General features: G+C 34.4%; 1 protein-coding gene across 1 annotated transcript in view; it reads right to left on the bottom strand.

Annotated features, from left to right (window-relative positions):
* The window catches only part of LOC129235203 (cell adhesion molecule DSCAML1-like), an 85,647-nt gene that overhangs the window by 17,899 nt on the left and 46,978 nt on the right, over nt 1–20,770 (bottom strand). Inside the window, exons 10-12 of the mRNA XM_054868909.1 lie at nt 17,977–18,144; nt 16,614–16,684; nt 10,895–11,138 (exon numbers count right to left, since the gene is read on the bottom strand). Of these exons, the coding sequence (XP_054724884.1) occupies nt 10,895–11,138; nt 16,614–16,684; nt 17,977–18,144 (483 nt within the window). The remainder of the gene's footprint in view (nt 1–10,894; nt 11,139–16,613; nt 16,685–17,976; nt 18,145–20,770) is intronic.

Genomic DNA, 20,770 nt, shown 5'->3' with positions numbered 1-20,770 from the left:
GGCATCCATATTGCCAGTAACTGTTACCGTAAAAATCGATGTATATGTTACTGTTAAATTTTACGGTTTCCTCGGTAAGCAACAGCAACCAATTGGAGCTGGGATCGCTTATTTCTCCGGTATAAATTACCGTAAAAATCAGTGATGCTGTAAGTCCGCCATTTTACAGTAACAATTACCAGAAAATCTTCTTGAATTTTTAACAGTAAAGGTAGAACTGCAAGAAAATACCAAACAGTTTATTCGCCTATAAAATTCTGTTAAAGAACAGTAGGGCGAAAATCCAAACTAAGCAGATGAGCATATGTTCATACTGGTAGCTAAAAATGTTTTTCAAAACAACGAGAAGCCTAATTTGATAAAATTCATAAGAAGTAAGGAAATGTTTAAAAAAAATTTCTTTTTCTTGCGAGAAACGAACTGAAACCCGTGAAATCCCGAAACGTTACATGGAAATGACCTGTAACAGTTCTAGAGCAAGAGCCCGGGAGCGGCAGACCTGCATAGTATAAAAACCCGAAATTTTTCTGCGTAAGCACATCACAGCTTAATTAATAGCGAATGGTTCGCTATTATTTAAGCTGAGTCGCGCTGGATTTGACAGGAAACAGGTAGCAAAAGTTGCGTCAAAACCAGAGTCAAGTGACCTCGTCGCCTTCACCCGACCATCTTCGATCTGAACAAAATTTTATAGAGGTGCAGACATACATTTGAAACTATATGCCAATTTTTAGCTTCCAAGACCAAAATCCTTTATATAGGATCAATTTAAAAATAAAAAAAAGAGGACTCCAAAATGGTTGGTTGGTTTGTTCATTTTTAATGGCGCAGGAGCCTCTGAGGGCTGTGCTTCGCCAAAAGATTGTTTAGTACCAATTATATACATAAGTATAAAGTCAAGATATGATAAAAGTAAGCGTGTTTTGTGAAAAAAGGTATATATGATTAGTTTAAAATAAGTTATAAAGACATGCAAACACTAAGATAACGTATGAAACAATATGTTGACAAAAACTTTGAATGACAAGAAAAGGACAAGATCACATTTTGACGAATCAAACACTACATTAACTAGTATGTTGTGGCCATCACGAAACTTCCTTCTATATTTTTCTTTTTTTTTTCTGATCCCTCCCCATGCTTGACAATATGCAATATTCCCAACAAAAACAAAATTACACATGCAAAAACTAGACGACCATCCCAATGTCTGAATTATTGCAAAAGCAAAGAGCGAAAATTGAAAGTTATTTTAAAAGTCTTGCTTGAATTAATTATAAATTTTTTATTGTTTTGTTAACAAACATAAGATGGCAACAGTTAAAAATTTTAAATCATTGAGATAATATTTCCGATCATTTCCATACAATTACTAGTATGTTGTGGCCATCACGAAACTTTCTTCTATATATATATATATATATATATATATATATATATATATTATATAATATATATATATATATATATAATTATATATATATATATATATATATATATATATATATATATATTACTTGATCCCCTCCTTATGCTTGATGAGGAAGCAATATTCCCAACAAGAACAAAATTACACATGCAAAAACTTGGACGACCATCCCAATGTCTGAATCATTGCAAAAGCAAAGCAAAGAGCGAAAATTGAAAGTTATTTTAAAAGCCTTGCTTGAATTAATTACAAATATTTTATTTGTTAACAAACATAAGATGGCAACAGTTGAAAATTTTAAATCATTGAGATAATATTTCCGATCATTTCCATACAATTAAAATCACGAGAAATACGCAGACGACAATCTACTACGATTTATCTTTTCTTATTGTTTCATTAATAAAGCTATTTTTATTCGCAAAAAAAAAAAAAAAAATCAACAACCTCTTGGAGCGATTGGCGTCAAAATTGAACCGAAGCCTGTTTACATATGGATTCACATATATTCCAAATTTTAACCAGAACGTAGCATTACTTCTTGAGATAGGGCACTCACAATGGAAAAAAAGAACGGGTGATTGCGCTACCCCCCTTTTTGGCTGTTGACACCAAAATGAAATCAGCTCTTATACTCACTAAGGGCTACTTGCCGATAAATTTTTCTTTCATTCCGTTCATTATTTCTTGAGATACAGCAGTCACAATTGACGACAAAAAAATGCTCTATGGCTCAACCCCCGTTTGAGTTATTGACACCAAATTGAATCAGCACTTGTTTCTGTTAATGGCAACACATGGACCAACTTTTGTTTGATTCCGCCAGTTACTTCCTGAGGAATAGCAAGCACGCGCAACTCAAAAAACGTCCCATTGCTCCACCCCCCTTGGAGGAATTCGCGCCAAAAACCAATGGGCACAAGTTCACATAGCGGCACATATGTGTAAAAAAATTTCGTTCGATTTCATGCGGTAGTTTTTGCTGTAGAGCGGCCACAAAAAACTGGTCACACACAGACGTGACACACATGCACACACACATACACACACACACAATATACACACAGACAGACAGACATTTCCCAAAAAATAGTCGAAATGGACTCAGTACACCTCAAAACGTTCGAATCCGTCAAAATTCGAAATCCGAAAATTTGCACGAATCCAATACTTTCCTTTATATATTAGATATAGAAGAAAGTAAAAATCACGAGAAATACGCAGACGACAATCTATTACGATTTATCTTTCTAACTGTTGCATTAATAAAGCTATTTTTATTCAAAAAAAAAAAAAATATCAACACCTCTTGGAGCGATTGGCGTCAAAATTGAACCAAAGCCTGTTTACATATATGGATTAACATATATTCCAAATTTAAACCAGAACGTAGTATTACTTCTTGAGATAGGGCGCTCACAATGAAAAAAAAGAACGGGCGATTGCGCTACTCCCTTTCTAGCTGTTGACACCAAAATAAAATCAGCTCTTATACCCACTAAGGGCTACTTGCCGATAAATTTTTCTTTCATTCCGTTCATTATTTCTGGAGATACAGCAGTCACAATTGGCGACAAAAAACGTTTTATAGCTCAACCCCCGTTTGAGTTATTGACACCAAATTGAATCAGCACCTGTTCCTGTTGATGGCAACATATGGACCAAATTTTGTTTGATTCCGCCTGTTACTTCCTGAGGAATAGCAAGCACGCGTAACTCAAAAAACGTCCCATTGCTCCACCCCCTTAGAGGGAATTCGCGCCAAAAACCAATGGCACAAGTTCACATAGGGGGCACATATGTGTACCAAATTTCGTTCTATTTCATTCGGTAGTTTTTGCTGTAGAGCGGCAACAAAAAACTGGTCACACACAGACGTGACACACACACATACACACACACACATACACACACATACACACAGACAGACAGACATTTTCCAAAAATAGTCGAAATGGACTCAGCACACCTCAAAACGTTCGAATCCGTCAAAATTCGAAATTCGAAAATTTGCACGAATCCAATACTTTCTTCTATATATTAGATATAGAAGAAAGTAAAAAGGAGAAGCCAATCTTCCGGAAGAAGGAGTACAAATTGCAATGCGATGGGTCCCCCAGCAACTCCTTCAAAGATGGATTAAAATCTTTAAAATATTTGAAACGTATTCGATTAAAATTTGGGGCAGTTACTTAAAATATGCAACACATTACAATGGCGGATGAGCTTTGTGAAACGAATTGTCATGTTTACCGGGGTAACCCCCATTAAAAGCCCTGAATCCGTCCCCTGATTCCTGAGAAGTATTTAACCTTTTTACCCCCCATCAAGAGCGTAGCCAGGATTTTGTTGTGTGGGGGGGGGGATGTATTTCGAAGTTCAAAAAATTTCGACAAAAAGACGAAAAAGTCACCTGCTGCTAAATTTTTGTAGCATATTACACATTTATAGACATATGGCAATATCGCAGTAGGGTGCGGGGGCGGGAAGGGGTGGCGACACAGAAAAATGAAAGTTGTTTCGGAAGAAGACGCGGGAAAGGGTAGGCGGTATTACTGTTTTTTTTTTTAATTTTTTTCTTTTGAACACAGTAATTTTACTGAATTACCAAGAGTTAAAGTTACTTTATCATAATATGAGTAAATGTTTTCTCAGATAACTTATATTTATTATTATAGTATCATTTCGTCGAAATTTAATACTGTACAAGTTTTGTTGGTTCAGAAAAAGATGTGTGGTGTCGTAAATGTTGCAATTCCGAAAGATACCAATAACATAAGGACCTTTAATTGGCGCTCAAGTTGGACATGAAATAGTAATATGTACCACAAATCACTTTTCATGAGCGTTGACGATCAGGAGCGCCTAAATGATTGTTTGTAAGGGAGTAGCAGACCCAGGAGTATTTTTAATATTTTGAAATACATGCCAAAATGACTGTGGATTCGGTATCTCTTTTTAGACGCAATTTCAAAAGAGATTTTTTTAAACTCAATTCAGGCTACATTTGGTAGTAACACAAGGGAAAAGATTTGGTTTTTGGACACTCCCTTAGAAATTTTTAAATGCTTAAAAACGCATTTGGGATTGTCCCCGAAAAATTTTGTTTTTGCAGTTGTAAGAACGCAATTTCTGTATATATGTAGAAATGCTAGAGAAGGAGGTGATTGCTCTAACTCGTTTTTTTTTTTTTTTTTTTTTTTTTTTTTTTTTTTTTTTTTTTTACGTTATAAGAACTACGCTTGATGACGCTTGGGGTTCTCTAATTGGGAGAAGGTTCGGGAGTTCTCAAATTTTTGACAATACGACTTTAAAAACGCCACTACATTTTTTTTTTTGGGGGGGGGGTGAGTTTACGGGAAGGAGATGGATATTTAGGAGTTTTCCCATTCTTAAAACACATTCTAAAGGTCTCTTTGGCAACGTTAGACAAGGAAAAGAGGTTCCCCAGGGAAAACTGTTAGCAATCGAAGTCCAAGAAACATGATTTTCTATTTTGTTTGGTACGACAGCACAAGAAACGGGTAAGTGGCTGCAGTCCTTCCGTAAGTTTTCGAGATCAAAATTCTGAAAATGCATTTTTAAGTTACCTTTAGTGATATTAGGGAGGATAGTAGGGATTGGTTACTCTGACCCAAAAAGTGTCCAAAATTAAGGGCCTAAAAATGCAATTTTTAACTCTTTTTGGTTTTTTCTTTTGGTCTTTTTTCAAAGGGGTTAAAACCAGGGCTGTGGAGTTGGAGTCGGAGTCGAAGAGTAGGATTCATTTTGTATTAAAGGAGTCGCAGTCGGAGTCGTTAGAAAACATGCCGACTCCGACTCCGGGTTTCTTTTTTACTTTCCTTTTCACTGACTCTCCTTGCATTTTTTAAAAACTGACGACCAATTGGTTCGATTACATGTATAAAAAGATACTAATAAGAAAATAACTGCCATTATGGTAATCAGCTAACTTGAGTGCTTACCGAACTTTCTGTGGCCGTCCCCTAGTTTGCTTAACCCTAGTCTGCTTGTTGTTGTTACTTAACTAATAGCAACTGTCAGCAAACGGTTTTGTTGCGTAACATTTTCAAGTAATCACTTTCAAATAAAAATAGAAATATAGTGCTTTTTTCGATCTCAGTTATAAAATAGTAAAATAAACGTAACAAATTAGTAAGTCGAGGCCCGTAGCTAAGGTTGAAACGTTTAAGGGTGGTCGGCAAATTGAAAGAAGTTCTGGGGCGAAAGCACGAATCCAAAAGATTCGATGAAATAATGTAATGTTTCTTTCTTTATTAAGACTATTTCTATAAGCTTGGTTCTCACTAAAAAGTATGGAACAAAATAAGTGTAAATGATTTCTTGATTACAACACTCAATAATTGCAGTTAATCTTAAAATCTCCATATTAAGGTTAATTCTAAAGCAGCCAATAAAATTTAAATTAAAAATTTAGCGAAGAAGAAATATAGGGATAGTAAAAGCTATTCGTACCAATTTGTATACCGCCACATTTTTGTGTAAAATTAGCTCCTGACGTATATGTGCCCTATTTTCGTTGAAATTTGATTGATGAAATATAATTAAAAATATATTCGTGAAAATTTTCAGAATTAAAATACTTATATTTTTTTTTTAACTCTGAAATTAACTTTGGGTGTCATCTACCAGATGGGTATCACCCGGGGTAAACCACCCCCTCTCAAGAACTTGGATTTAGAAAAAAAGCTTTTTTTCTCTCAAGTTACAGCTTTCAAAAATTGAAAGCACACGATTTGATCAATATCTATTTGTTATACATTAAAGAAGGCAAATAACAGATAATCCTTTTCAAATTTTTTTAATGGAATTTTTAAATCATCTCATTTTTTAACTCGTAACTATTGAAAAATTTTATTTTAAATTGAATTTCTAACGTTGTATGCGTCTTGGGTTCACAATAAAAAACAAAATGCGAAATTTTCATAAAAAGGAATTAATATTTCAATCTCTGTTTAGAGCTTTTCCCCCTTCCCCTGAAGGGAGAGAGGGAGTTGAAAAAATACAATTAAAATAAAATTTAAAACAATCCGGAGTCGGAGTCGGGCGTTTCGAAATCCAGGAGTCGGAGTCGGCCATTTTCCTTCCGACTCCGCAGCCCTGGTTAAAACCCTCGTTTATATCACCAGTAAGTGTTTCTGTCGCAACACTTAAACTTGTTGCTCTTAGTCAGAAATTGCTGCCGCTGCGTGATCCAACTCTAAGGGTCATTTCAAAGTCGAAAAATGAATGGAAGGTATATGAAATTGAAGACCTCTTTTTTATATCATATGTGTCTTAAATACAGGGGATTCTCCCCTAGAAAGTTTAAGGATTTGTAGTCTTGAAAAAGCATTTTTGACGATCTTTGATGATGTTAGAGGGAGAAGAGGTTTAAGGTTGCTCCCCGTCCATTTTTCTAAACTGCAACTGTTATATCCCTAATTATGTTAATAAAATTTATTCGGGAGCTCGCTAACGAATTTTTTTTAATTAAAAACGTAGATTTTTGGTGGTGTTAAGGGGAGGAGAAGATTCAAGGACCCAACCGCGAAATTTTTTTTAATTTATTGTTTTAAAAATGCATTTTAGATAATTTTTGGTAATGTAAAATGGAGGGGGGGGGGAGATTCAAGGGCACCCCCTGGTCATTTTTGGAAATTAATTTTTTTTAAATGCAATTATTGCTTACGTCCTATTATGCTGTGTGGGGAGGGAGGGGGTTCGGTGGTACTCCCCCCGAAATTTTTCGAAATTATAGTTGTAAAAACGCCGTTTTAGACGGTCTTTTATAATGTTTGAAGAAAGAGATTCGATACCGATCCCCGGGAATTTTTAGAAATTGAAATCTTCAAAACACGATTGTAATACCATCTTGGTAACGTTAAGGGGAAGGGCCAGCCTTCCCAATTGAAGCTCTAAAAACGTAATTCTGGTTGACTTTCAATGATGATAGGGGGAAGAGTTTTTGAAAGCTTCTCTCCAGAAAATTTTCAAAATTCAAGCCCTGAGAACCAAATTTAGAACAATCTTTTATGATGTTATGGAGAGAATGGGGGAGGCGGGGAGACATTTCCCCGAAAATTTTTTGAAAAGGAAGGTTATAGAAGATCTTTGGTAATGAGTGGGAGAAGAGGTTTGGGGGCCAAATTTCGGTAATTTTCGGGTGCGCTCTCCGGAAATTTTTTCAGAGTAGCAGCCCAAAAACGAAAGTTTAGACGATCTTTGCTGATACTGGGGTCGGGGACAACTTAAAGTTTTCCGAGTCGAAGTCCGAAAGACGAAATTTTTGGATTTTTTTTTAATAGCATGTGAAACTTTGAAAATTTCGAGGGGGGGGAGGGTTCCTACTCCCTGACCTTCCCCCCTAGCTACAGCCTTGCCAGTCATTGGAGGCGATTTTGGAGCCCATTTTTTCTTTTCTTTTTGAGGTATCCTAGGTCCTCCTGATTTGTGTCTTGGAAGCTGAAAATGTGCATAGATTAGTTTCAAAGGCATGTCTGCACCTCTCTAGAACGTCCTCCAAATCGGAGATAGTTGGATTCGGGACCACCAGGTCACGTGACATGGAATGCAGTAAGTTTACGCACCTTTGCTACCTGTTTCCTGCTAAAGCCAGCGCAACTCAGCTTAAATAATAGCGCACTTTCCTTGCCTGCTGTGATGACCTTTTTCAGAAAAATATTGCGCCTTTATATGAGCTCAATATTTGACGTAAGTCTGGCACTCATGGACCCTTAGACTATTGGGAATGTTCTTACAGTGTAACTAACACTAAAAAAAAAAAAAAAAAAAAAAAAAATCCGAATCGTTACTGAATTTTCCCGGGATATGTTTCGTGATTTCACAGGATTTTATCCACTTTCAGAAAAAAATCAAGTATCTGAATTGCTATAAGCCGCATGAATGCAGACTTCTCACTGCTGTGAAAAATATATTTAGCTACCAATATACAGATTAACTGAGCGTATTTATTAAGTGTATCGACTCTAGCACGATTACGGCCCATCCAGATTGCCTAAGTTCTCGATGAGAGCGAATAAGTCACGGAATTCCGTAGCTTTGCAAGCATTGCAGGCGAGTTAGATTTATGGTATTTGCTTGCAATTCTGTCTTATCTTTGGCCATATTTGCAAAACAAAAATGTGCCAAACTATTATATTAAACCTACCAACGTTTTCTCTGAAGGTTCCAGGGACACGACTGGCTTTAACCAAGGATATTACTGAATTATTTAGAAGTAATCCACTACAATTTCAGGAAGGATACTGAATTTTAGCGAAAAACCTTTCTGTTTTTTGTAATATATGTTTCTTGCAGAAATTGGTCGCATCAGCTGCCCATTATTTTCCAGGATCAATTCTGAATTGTTTTTACAGTGAAATGGCTAAAAATAAGATTTGTACCGTATATGCATCTTTTGCAAACACATATATTCAAATAACGTACCACAAATCTTTTAAACTCCTTCATATAAAAAAATTTTGTTTACGAACGTTCGCCCAAATCAGCTTTTCTCAAACTTTTTTGAACGTTGAACCGGTAAAGCTTTTAATAAATTCTCGCGGACCGGTAAGATTTTTCTTTTTTAAGAATATACATTAAATAAATAAAGGGTTATACTTTACTTGATATTTTAGAACTATCGCAAAACATATGTAAAAAAATAAGCAATATACAAAAATAAGCAATTAATGATATAATTATACAAAAAAAAAATAAACATTGTGGAAAATCATAGCAAAAAACGAAAAGTAAAAACGAAATTGAAGTTAAAACGTCGTATAGTAGATCGTAAATATTACATTACTAGTGGTACCCGCATGGCTTTGCTCGTAGTGGAAAATCAAAAGATCATTTGGTTCGCCTGTATATTCACACATAATGGATGTTGAATTTCTCGCCAATTTGCTATGTTCATTTGCTCGCCCATTCTACGGTTCCACGTTTATGATAATTTGGTAATTTACACGTTCACGTTATGATAATTTGCTCAGTAAAATGTTCTTAAAATTGGAATAGAAAAAGAACAAAACCGAATTTTTGAAAAATCGCTTCGAGGTGCACTCTCATGCTACAAACTAATTTTGTACCAAATTTCAAGAAAATCGGCCGGACGGTTTAAGCGCTATGCGCGTCACAGAGATCCGGACAGAGATCTAGACAGAGATCCAGACAGAGAGATTTTCAGCTTTATTATTAGTAGAGATTATTTATTTATTCATTTATCTAAAAAAAATAATTTGTTTTTGAATAAGATTTTTGAGCAATCACGATTGCTTATTGCTCTCATTTGACTGTTTTGATGTGCTATCACTTTATTTTCCCGCCAGCACCCTCTGCTGCACCACCGTCGACCTGCTCCTCACGATGCTGCTCCTATAGCGAAAGCCGTCTTCAGGTTGCATCCATATCCTACACACACGCGCATACATACACAACTACAAACACGCACACACACATACACACACACACCTACAAACACGAACACACACATACACACACACACACCTGTATACACATACACAAACACATACACACACAAACACATACATACAAACACCTACACAAACACACACATACGCAATTACCCACACATTCATGCCTGCACACAGACATAAACACATATGCCTACACCTACATACACATACCCTCCCCCCACACACATTCATAAACACAAGCACCCACACACTTTTGATTTCACACAGACACAAACACACGTCCCTACACACACATACGCATACCCCCTACACACAAACACGCACTCGTGATTGCGAAAAACATAATTTGAATTCAAGAGGTAAAAATTCAAATTAATTTCTTTTTTTTTTCTTTGAGCAATCACGATTGCTTATTGTTCTCATTTGACTGTTTTGATGTGCTATCATTTTATTTTCCCGCCAGCACCCTCTGCCAGCACCACCGCCGCGTCGACCGGCCTCACGATACTGATCCTCTAGCGAAAACCGTCTCCAGGTTGCGTCCATATCCTACGCACACACGCATACACACACACGCCTACGCACACATACACACACTCATGCCTGCGCACAGACACAAACACACACTCCTACACACACACACTCACACTCATGCCTGCACACAGACACAAACACATATGCCTACATACACACACACACACACACGAACGCCTACACACACAGCACTGCATACACAACACGTACACACATGCATACATACACACACACGCACCCACACACATGAACCTACAGAAACACACACACATGCGCCTACGCAAACACACACGCTCGTGATTGCGAAAAAGAAATTTGAATTCAAGATGCCAAAAATTCAAATTAATATATATTTTTTTTTTTTAACGTGGACAAGCAAAGATTTCTGAAAACTTATCAAATTATTTCTGCGGAACGATGCCGGTCCGTTGGACCACCGGTTGAGAATCGCTGGTCTAAATGGTAACTCATGAAAAATATCAATAGGTACCATTTTCAAGAGTTTTGATGGTAGTTGGATCGGAAGGTGGACTTGCTCCTTTTGCATTGTAGGCTTGCACAATCACTGCGTACTCGATGAGTTTCCGGAGGTTAGAAAGCTGTGTCTCTTCCAAAAACGTTTCACTTCCTTGCGCTTTCAGTGTCTTGTAGATATACGCGTCTTTTGAATTGGCAACTTTGTATCCAACGTAGTAGCCTTCTATGGAACCATACTGTAGATCAGGTCTGGGAGGCTAAAAATAAAAAAGGAATTTTTATATTAATTCTCGAAAAAGGTAATCAGTGGTTTTTTTTTTCCCGTACGTAAAAATAATTATGATTCAAATTTACTACAGCAAAATTCCGTTCATCCTTGGGTTATGTTTCAATTTTTAAAAATAAGTTAATTTTGTGATATTAATAGCGTAAGGTGTAATCATAAGTACCGAAAGATTTGGAAATTGTTTTTTTTCGTACGGAAAAATATATGCTATAAAGTCCGTGAAAACAGGTAAATTAGATTATTTTTCAACTTTACGCATACCTTTAAAATCAATTTGATATGTATTCCTTTTCTTCCCTTGTTTTTGTTACAAAATGAAAATTATTTATATATGTTAAAAGTTAAATTTTACTGCCAAGTCTGCTTTTAGGACATTAAAGTAAAATTTTTAACATGTTTCAACTTATAGGTTTGCGAATATATATATATATATATATACACTGGTATGCAAAAATTAAGGACGAAGTCGAAAAATTAGCATATCAGCTGAACGAAGAGGCAGAGCGGACAGAAAGACCAATCAGGAGATTAAGTAAGGTGATGTACGGTAGCACATGCGAAGATATGCAGGCAAACGTAATGGGGGAGTGTCTGAGTAGTATAAAGCATGTTGTCGGTGTAAGATAAGTATTTCTGGCAAAGAGATTGCACGCCGTATAGCAGCTAAAATTACACCGAGTTGCTGCCTCAGCGAGAAATGGCGAATAACCAATCTGTTAAACGACATCTGGATGATTTTACCCCCAGGTCGAATCATTGGGAAAATGCAGGAAGGCCGCAGTGTGACAAGTGTGGCTGCAGAGTTCGGAATTGCTCAGAGCATCGTTTCACGACTTTGGAGACAATTTCAAACTACAGGAACAGCTATCCGGGGATTCAGTAGTGGTCGTCCACGAGGAACCACACCCGCAGATGACCGGTATATTGCCTTACAGGCCAGAAGAAACAGGCGGCAGACAGCGGGAGAAATCGCTAGACACCCGACACAGGCGACTGGACGACCGATATCGCGTTTTACCGTGGCCAGAAGACTGCACGGTGGTGATCTGTTTGCACGTCGCCCTATACGGTGTGTACCTCTAACGCCTGGTTATCGGAGAAGGCGTTCTCTGTGGTGCCGGGAACACCGGAATTGGAGAGACAATGAATAGGGACGAGTACTCTTTACAGATGAGAGCAGATTCAGTCTGAGTAGCGATTCTCATCGCATACTCATCTGGAGAGAACGGGGAAGCCGCAATCATCCCTCGAACATCATTGAAAGGGACAGGTATGGAGGTCGCGGTGTTCTCGTTTGGGGAAGCATCATGCTTGGTAGTCGTACAGATCTTCACATCTTTGACGCAGGTTCAGTCAACGGGACCCGTTATTGTAACGAGATTCTTTTTCCATATGTGCGCCTTTTTGGAGGCGCTATGGGTCCGCAGTTCATTTTCATGGACGACAATGCACCATGTCATCCCACAGTAGCTGCCGAACAGCTCTTAGAGAGTGAGGATATTGAACGTATGGATTGGCCGGCACGATCTCCGGATCTCAATCCCATCGATCATGTATGGGATTTTATAGGCAGACGCTTGGCAGCTAGCAGGGGCGGCAAATAGGGGGTTCAAGAGGGGGCGGTTGCACCCCCAAAATTTTCACTGTGAATAATAAAAAAAAGGGTAAATTTAATTTAGATAACTTAGAAAATCATTTGCCTGCATTTTCAGAACAGAAAAAACTGATGGAGAATAATGGTTTGCCTTAACTAAAGAAGTAATCTCTTCAAATGGGTTAAATATTTTAAAATTGTGTAATCTGTGTTATGATGGTGCATCTTGTATGAGATGCCTGTGCCGTGTTGAGACCGTGCAAATTTTACACGTGAACTCCATGTTATCTTACATGAATTTAATGCTCATATTATAACTTAATGCTTAACTAGTAAGTGTTCATTGATTCCCTGTACTAGAAACACATTTAGCAACTCGATATATTATATGCTTTCATAGAAATTTTTTGTAAAGATATGCTATTTTTGAAAAACTTCCCACACCAAAAGATACTTTCATATCAACTAATATATCTTGAGGCTCTTTACTTGACAATATCTGAGTGACACAAATGGTATTCAAGAGCTAAACCTATAAAAGTTCCCTAGAAGAATTACTGGAAAGCAATCTTCCCAGTGATGGAAAATCAAATATTATTTTAATATGTATGACTTTGTTTGAATTTTTGCTTACTTTAATTCATGCGGAGCGTTTTTTGAAGAATGCTACACTCTAGCATAAAAATTTCAATCTCAATTATTGGATTGACAATTGAAACTCTTAGTAATTTTTGCACTAATGCATACTTGAACCAAGTGTGGAACTTTGTGACAGAACTTTCTATAACAGTTTTTACTGTATGCCAATGTAGAAGAGGTGACAAAACTCACATGAATTTGTAGTCAAATATAAAATTAATATTTTGAATAAAAATATCAATTCAGTTTCTCAAGAAATTGAGGCAGGATTTGATGAGATACATTTATCATTAGTCTTAAGTTCAATATTATGTAGGTTGGTTATAGAAAACAAAAAAGAAAATATATTACACTTATACACTAGTGCAGCCAGAAATTCCTTCTGGAGGGATTTTTTTGATCAAAAATACCTTCTGGAGTAGCTCTTTTGATCAAAAATACCTTCTGGAGGGGGGGGGGGGTGATGAAAAATATCTTCTGAAGGGAATTTTTTGATCAAAACAGCCCTTTCATATGCATAAAGTACTGCATTAGAATCTGCATTTCTGTTAAAACCAATGGCTTTGGGGGGGGGGGGGGTTCACCTCCCCTTTACAGCCACCCCTTCCTTGTTGTGTTACTGCACTTATAAGAAAAATTTATAGTATGAGGGAAGAGGGATTGTTTTGTGAATTACGACTATACTTTTTAATGACGCAAAATAAATACTAAACCAATTTAATAAGCTTTCTTGATTATTTTAAAGAGAGAAATCTGAAGGAAGTGTGTTTTTTAACATAACTTTTTCTTGCTTCCATTGTTTTTTGTCTGTTTCAATCTCGTTAGTCATTTTAAAGATGACTTGTGTGTCTCAGAAGATTAAAATTACCTTTGAAGAGCAATGTGGCAAGCAAGACCTTGATCTTTAGCTGTACTGGAAAAAGTCAAGATAAATTTAAAGCTTTGGTCGCAAAAAATTTAATTGTTATTAACAAACCTACTTATTCTTAACATTAAAACCATTTTAGTATTCCTTCCTGTTAACCAATATTTACTTTGTACCGCACTGAGGAAATTCATGTTCAAGAAACTCGACCCCCAAAACAAAATGCTGAAATGCCGCCCCTGGCAGCTAGTACCTTTCCACCAGTAACGATTCGGGAGCTTCGATTGGCGCTGCAAGATGCATGGGCAGCAATGCCTCAACAACTCATTGACACCTTCATTCTCAGCATGGGCAGACGCTGTGAAACCTGCCTAGCAGTCGGGGGAGATCATATCCCCTACTAAAGACCGGATGCTTCTTGCTGGACACCCATCACAGGGATGTTTCGGTCTTCAGTCGCATTGCACTCCATGCTACTTTTTCAATAAAGCTTTTTATCCCTCTGATTTCTCTTTTAGTAAGTGTTGCTTACATTACACATGTCTTTACGTATTGGGGATCTTACGGTATTGAATGTGTTGATTTGGAAAACTTTTGTACAAAGTTATATTGAAAAAACCGTCTCGTCCTTAATTTTTGCATACCAGTGTGTGTGTGTGTATATATATATATATATATATATATATATATATGTATGTATGTATGTATGTAGGGGAGGGTTGCCCGCAGAGAGTAGGTCTTCGTATGCCCCCCCCCCCATGGTGTGCAAGCGGCGATGCATGAGTATGTCGTGTTTACATGAACAGTTCCAAGTTTTAATCAATCCCAGCGAAGCTGCAGTGAAACGGCATGCCGCAACCAGACTAAAAATTAAAAAATATATGTACACTTCTAAAAAAAGACGTTTTTTGATTTGTGATTCATCGAAGACCAGCTTATTTTTTTTAATTTTCAATAATATTACGTTATTCTGACACCATCCACCTACAACCTACGATAGTCATTTCTTTTGTTTCTTTTTTAAATTTATGGTTATAATTATTGAAATAAAAAAAACGTTTTAAGGCAAAGCGGTTATAGGATTTAATCATATATTTATTTATAATTTCTTGACTCGTGTGCTGGCGCAGATTTTCTGTTTCAATAGGCTAAGCATTCCTTTAAAAAGTTATTTTTTAGGATGACAATAAATTTGATCTAATAATTTAATCAGTTATTTCTTTATGTTTTATAATATAAAAAAGTGTATTTACATATATATATATATATATATATATATATATATATATATATATATATATATATATATATATATATATATATATATATATATATATATATATATATATATATATATATATATATATATATATATATATATATATATATATACATATATATATATATATATATATATATATATATATATATATATATATATATATATATATATATAATATATATATATATATATATATATATATATATATATATATATATATTATAATGGCAGGTAGCTATTAAATAATTTTAATCATTTATAACTTCATATTTTATTGGTAAATGACCCAAGTTACAATTAGTTAAGCTTACCCTCTTTTGGATCACTGGTCTGGCAAAGCGGGTTTTTCAAATGTTCGTAAAGTTTGATAACAAATACATATTGCCTTTGAAATAATACAAAAATTACTCTTTTAAGTTCAAGAACCCTACTAGGAAATAAAATCAAAACTGTTGCGATAAAAACCCAAAAACTACAATTTTCGAGCGTTCTTCGAAAACCTACCTGCTTTGGGCCACTCTCTCCTATATATTGAAAGTTTTTTTTCTTATATCATCTCATTTAGGAATAATTTCTAAGGGGTTGAAAGCAAACTATAAAAGAAAAAATCGGGAGGCAATTTCGGCAACCCCAGAAATTAAGTCGTCCTAGTTTACAATCAGAAGCTCTTTTCAATCAACTGGGTATAAAACAACTTTGTGTGTTAAATATTATTGTGTCTTAACTTACCTTCCTATTTATTAATGATTAATCATCATTTGTTTCTTCAAAGTAATTATAATTCGTCTGGTTTATTTTGTTTTGTTAACCGTACACTCCGAAGTATATTTATAACCTACTCCTAGTAGTTTCATTTTTTTTCTTGTGCATTATTTTTCTTTTTACTGCAGTCGCAATTTGACAGTTCCAACTCACTCTTTCATTTTCCTTTAACCAGTGTCTTTGTTTAGAAATAAACTGTTGTACACTTCCTCTAGCCTCTAGGTCCTACACAGTCAGTATAAACTATCCACAAAATACGCAAGCAAAACTCAGAATATTTTTATTACCAAATGTTTTTCCGTACCTTCCACGTAACCTTTACTGTATGAGCTCCAATAGCTTTTGCTTTGACCTTTTGGGGTGGGCCTCCAGGTGCTGAAAAATAAATGAAAAGTTATATAAACATAATTTCACTAAACTCACGATTTTAATATAGTCTCGAGCATACAATCAAGTGGGTATTCATCTGACTTATTATTACTCGTTAAATTAGGTTTTTTTTTTTTTTTTTTTTTTTCTTTCTTTTTTTTTTTTTTTTTTTAAAGTTAATTGTAATCGTTTTCTTAATAAAATATCGTCTGTCATAAATAAAGTTATTGTGGAAAAATGAATGAAAACTTTTTTTAATAAACGAATTTCCTCAAGTGTTTTTTTTTTTTTTTTTTTTTAAACTATCGACGGCGCTTTCTACCAGTTTCAAAAAGGTTTTGCGGAACACAATAGATTGGCAAAATTATGTTGAGTTGATGAGTAGTTTTAAAATTACTAAGTAATTAAATAGTTCTCTGAAATTTTCAGAACATCTTTTATTAATACAATATTTTATTAACTAAATTTAAATTTTGAGCCAGAAAATTGCTTCTACACACCTCTTTTCCACACATTGACGGAAAATTTTACTTTTTTTTCCCTTTTTACCTGATTGCTGAAAATGCGTCACTTGACACAACTTTTATATTTGAGGTAAACCGTGCAACGCCAAGCAATGCAGCTAGTTTCCAATATTTTCCTTATATAGATGAGCTCAGATTAACTTATCAAAAAATAAATCATATTGTTTGAACAGAGTTGTAGAATTTTTTAAAACACTTGCTTGGCCTTTTTTGAAGAATCTCCTTTTTTTTTTTCTTCAGTTAAGTAAAAATATGTTCATAAAAGTTACTAGATAATGAAAAATTAAATTCAATCCAATGTAAATGCAACTAAAAGCAAATACGGTGACCGAATTCATATAAGTATATTTTATTATAATTATCCTAAACAGAATTTTAATTAAAAAAAAAATATATATATATATATATATATATATATATATATATATATATATATATATATATATATATATATATATATATATATATATATATATATATATATATATATATAACGGTGGTGTTTAATGCCATCAAATTGCTAAAGAATCAAAACTTATTTAATTGATTTATTAGAAAATTAATTTTTATTGTGTATGTTTTAAAAAGCATGAATGTTAAATAATTCGCCTAAAATTTTACTTAATTGCTTTATTATTTTTCTCCTTATTATTAATATTTTGTTCTATTATCAATATAATTATTGTTATCAATATTGCTATCGCTCTAATCTTAACATTATTATAAATATTCTATCCAATTGTCATTTGTTAAACATGGTAAAATTCTCTGTACCTTCCTGATCTGTTCGTAAGTGTACAACGTTGCTTGGTTCACTTCTACCAAGAAGATTTTCTGCGTGTAAACGGAAGTGATAAAAAGTAACAGGTTGTAAACCACGAACCAAGACACTCGATTCAACACCAGAAACAGAAATGTTTAGTGACTTTTGCTGCCATCTATCTGTAAAAGAGAGAAATAAAACAGTTTTACCTATTTTTTAGTTCATAAGTTTTGTCGTATAATATATTTTTTAAAAAGTTGTCTTCTCCTCCAAACTTTTATGCAGAAAAATTAATAAAAGTATTCAAAATAATATTTCTTATGCTGATGATTAAACTTTTTTGCAGTGGCGGGGCAAAATCCAATTTCGAAGGGGGCGCATGTTCAGTTTTAGTCCGTTTATATGAGCAAAAAAGGAAAAAAGTTACGGGGGGATACGTCCCCAAATTACCCTTTGGTTATATACTTTTGTGTTAAATGCATAGATAAATATATGCATGTCAAATTCATTTTGAATATCATTACTCCGTCCCATCATTTCGAATTTTTCTACGGGTAAGGGGGGAGGGGCAAAATCTAAAACTCAATGAAATTTTATCGGAGAAAAACAAAAACCTCGCGCACTTATATGTTAAACTATTATTACTTTTTTTTTTTTTTTTTTTGGTGGAGGGGGAAGGGAAATCAAAATCTCCAAAACATTACAGTACCCTAGAGCAACGTAGAAAAAAATAGGGGAAATATTTCACACAGAAATGAAAAAAAAATCATAAATGAAATAATATTCAATCTTAGTTCATTAAATTAATAAAATTAAGTATTAAAATTGAAATATTTAGCTAAAACAAAATGAAAATTTAGCAAAATAAAATGAGGGAAAAAGCCTTGACAAACTAATGAATTTTACGAGAAAGTAGGCAATTGCAGTTTGTGACGTAGACAGCCAAACATATCGGAGGGGGACATCATCAAATTTTAAATCGGGATATCGTTAATTTTAGTCTCTTTCTATGCTAAAAAAATTAAATTTCTGAGTTTTGAACCTGAATTTTTATCCTCACACTTTCTTCCTATTTGCTACGCAGCAGCCCATGTTCTGAATTAAAGGCATTCTCAATGTTTCATATTTCTTTAGAAAACATGATTGATGTAAAGTAAGAAATAACGTCAAAAAGCACAAATGGCAGATTACTACAGACGCGTGTTTTGGCGTTACAACTCAGCGTTTACTTCAATTTTCAGCACAAAGGTATTTATTTATCTTATGATTGATGTACTTTCTAATTTAACAGCCCTAAAATTTACTATTGATCTGCTGTACATATCTAAGTTGTTGCAACAATTAAGAAAGAATAACGTTTTGAAGAAGATTTCAAAATATACTGCGTGCGTGAGTAAGTGTAAGAAAAGAGCGACTTTTTCGTACTGAGAAACAAGTGAAGGCAGTAATCTATTTTGTAATTTGTTTGTTTCAAAGCAATTAGAGATAAGACACTGAATTAAAATAGGAATCGACAATGGGAAAATGGTTTCCTTTTCTTTTCTTCAGAAATCAAAATAAAAAGGCTTTAAAATGCTTTCGCGATTCCTTCAAAAAACTACGATGAAATGTTAAAGCCGTTTTAAATTCTTTATCGCACTATAAACCAAGGAGATATTTTTTGCATGTGTTAATAAATGGATCTGCACGTGATCAGATAATATATTACACTTAAGCAACGAGATATGATGCAAACGTACGTTTAAAGGATCCTATGTTGGAAAAATTAATTTAGGTTGTTTTAATATAAAAGTTTTGGAGGATTTTCCTTTCATATAGGATCCTAGAGTACAGGTTCTTCACTTCAAATTAAAATAAATAACCCTAAAAGACAGGGGGAAAAATCCGCTATGTAATACGTACATTACATTTTCAAAGCCAAACGAATAATTACTTCCCATCCCCACCACCGAAATGACGAGCCTGTAAGGGTAGTTTTTAATGATCTTAAATAATCGTTGAACTTCAAATAAAGTAAACAAGTCCTGTAAGATCGAAATGTGTGTCGAATATCTAAATTAAATGAACGGATTTAAAAAAAAAAGAACCGAAAGAAAGGTAAGAGTTTTTTTTTTTTTTTTTTTCATATCACTTTAAGAGATAAATATTTTGTAATTGCAATTTACTTCTGGCAAGTCTACATAAGTTTGAAAAAAAAAATTCACATATCTTTGCAATGATTAAATCTTCAAATAAATCACATTAAAGTAATATTCAATGAATATAATTCAATGTGCACGAGCATACTTATTCCTGCAGCAAAATTCAAGCTTTCTTTCAGATATTTTTCTTAAGTAGGAACCGTTTTTTAGCCTTCGTACCCAGTAAAAGTCGGAGAAAGAAGAAAAAAGCATGAAAGATGGCTTAATGAATCTTAAAAATACCGGGAAAAAACGAAAAAATAAGTCAAAAATAAGTAAAATAATTAAATAACTATCAAAAAATTTAAAATTGGAAGGAAAAATTGAATTTGGCATTGAGATGGGGGGGGGGGATGTCTGTCTGTCTTTTTGGCGGAGAAATTCGGAGTCCTCTATGTTTTAACATATAAGCGCAGACCTTTTTTTAATAATGAAAATTATATCTTTGGGTTTTATTGTTGTTTATTTATTTTTGAAAGAACATTTATCCTTTTTTTAATTGATGCTTTGGCAACAATGGAAAAACAAACGATTTTTTTAATAGATGTAGTGTTTATTTTACTGAGTTCATTATTTTAAATTCATTTTAAAAGCGATTAAAGATATTTTTTTATTTGACGGTAAC

This window comes from Uloborus diversus, chromosome 2 (assembly GCF_026930045.1).
Source record: "Uloborus diversus isolate 005 chromosome 2, Udiv.v.3.1, whole genome shotgun sequence".
Classification (NCBI taxonomy): Eukaryota; Metazoa; Arthropoda; class Arachnida; order Araneae; family Uloboridae; genus Uloborus; species Uloborus diversus.
Note: the sequence above shows the minus strand (reverse complement) of the source record. Positions and strands in the feature narration are given on the sequence as shown.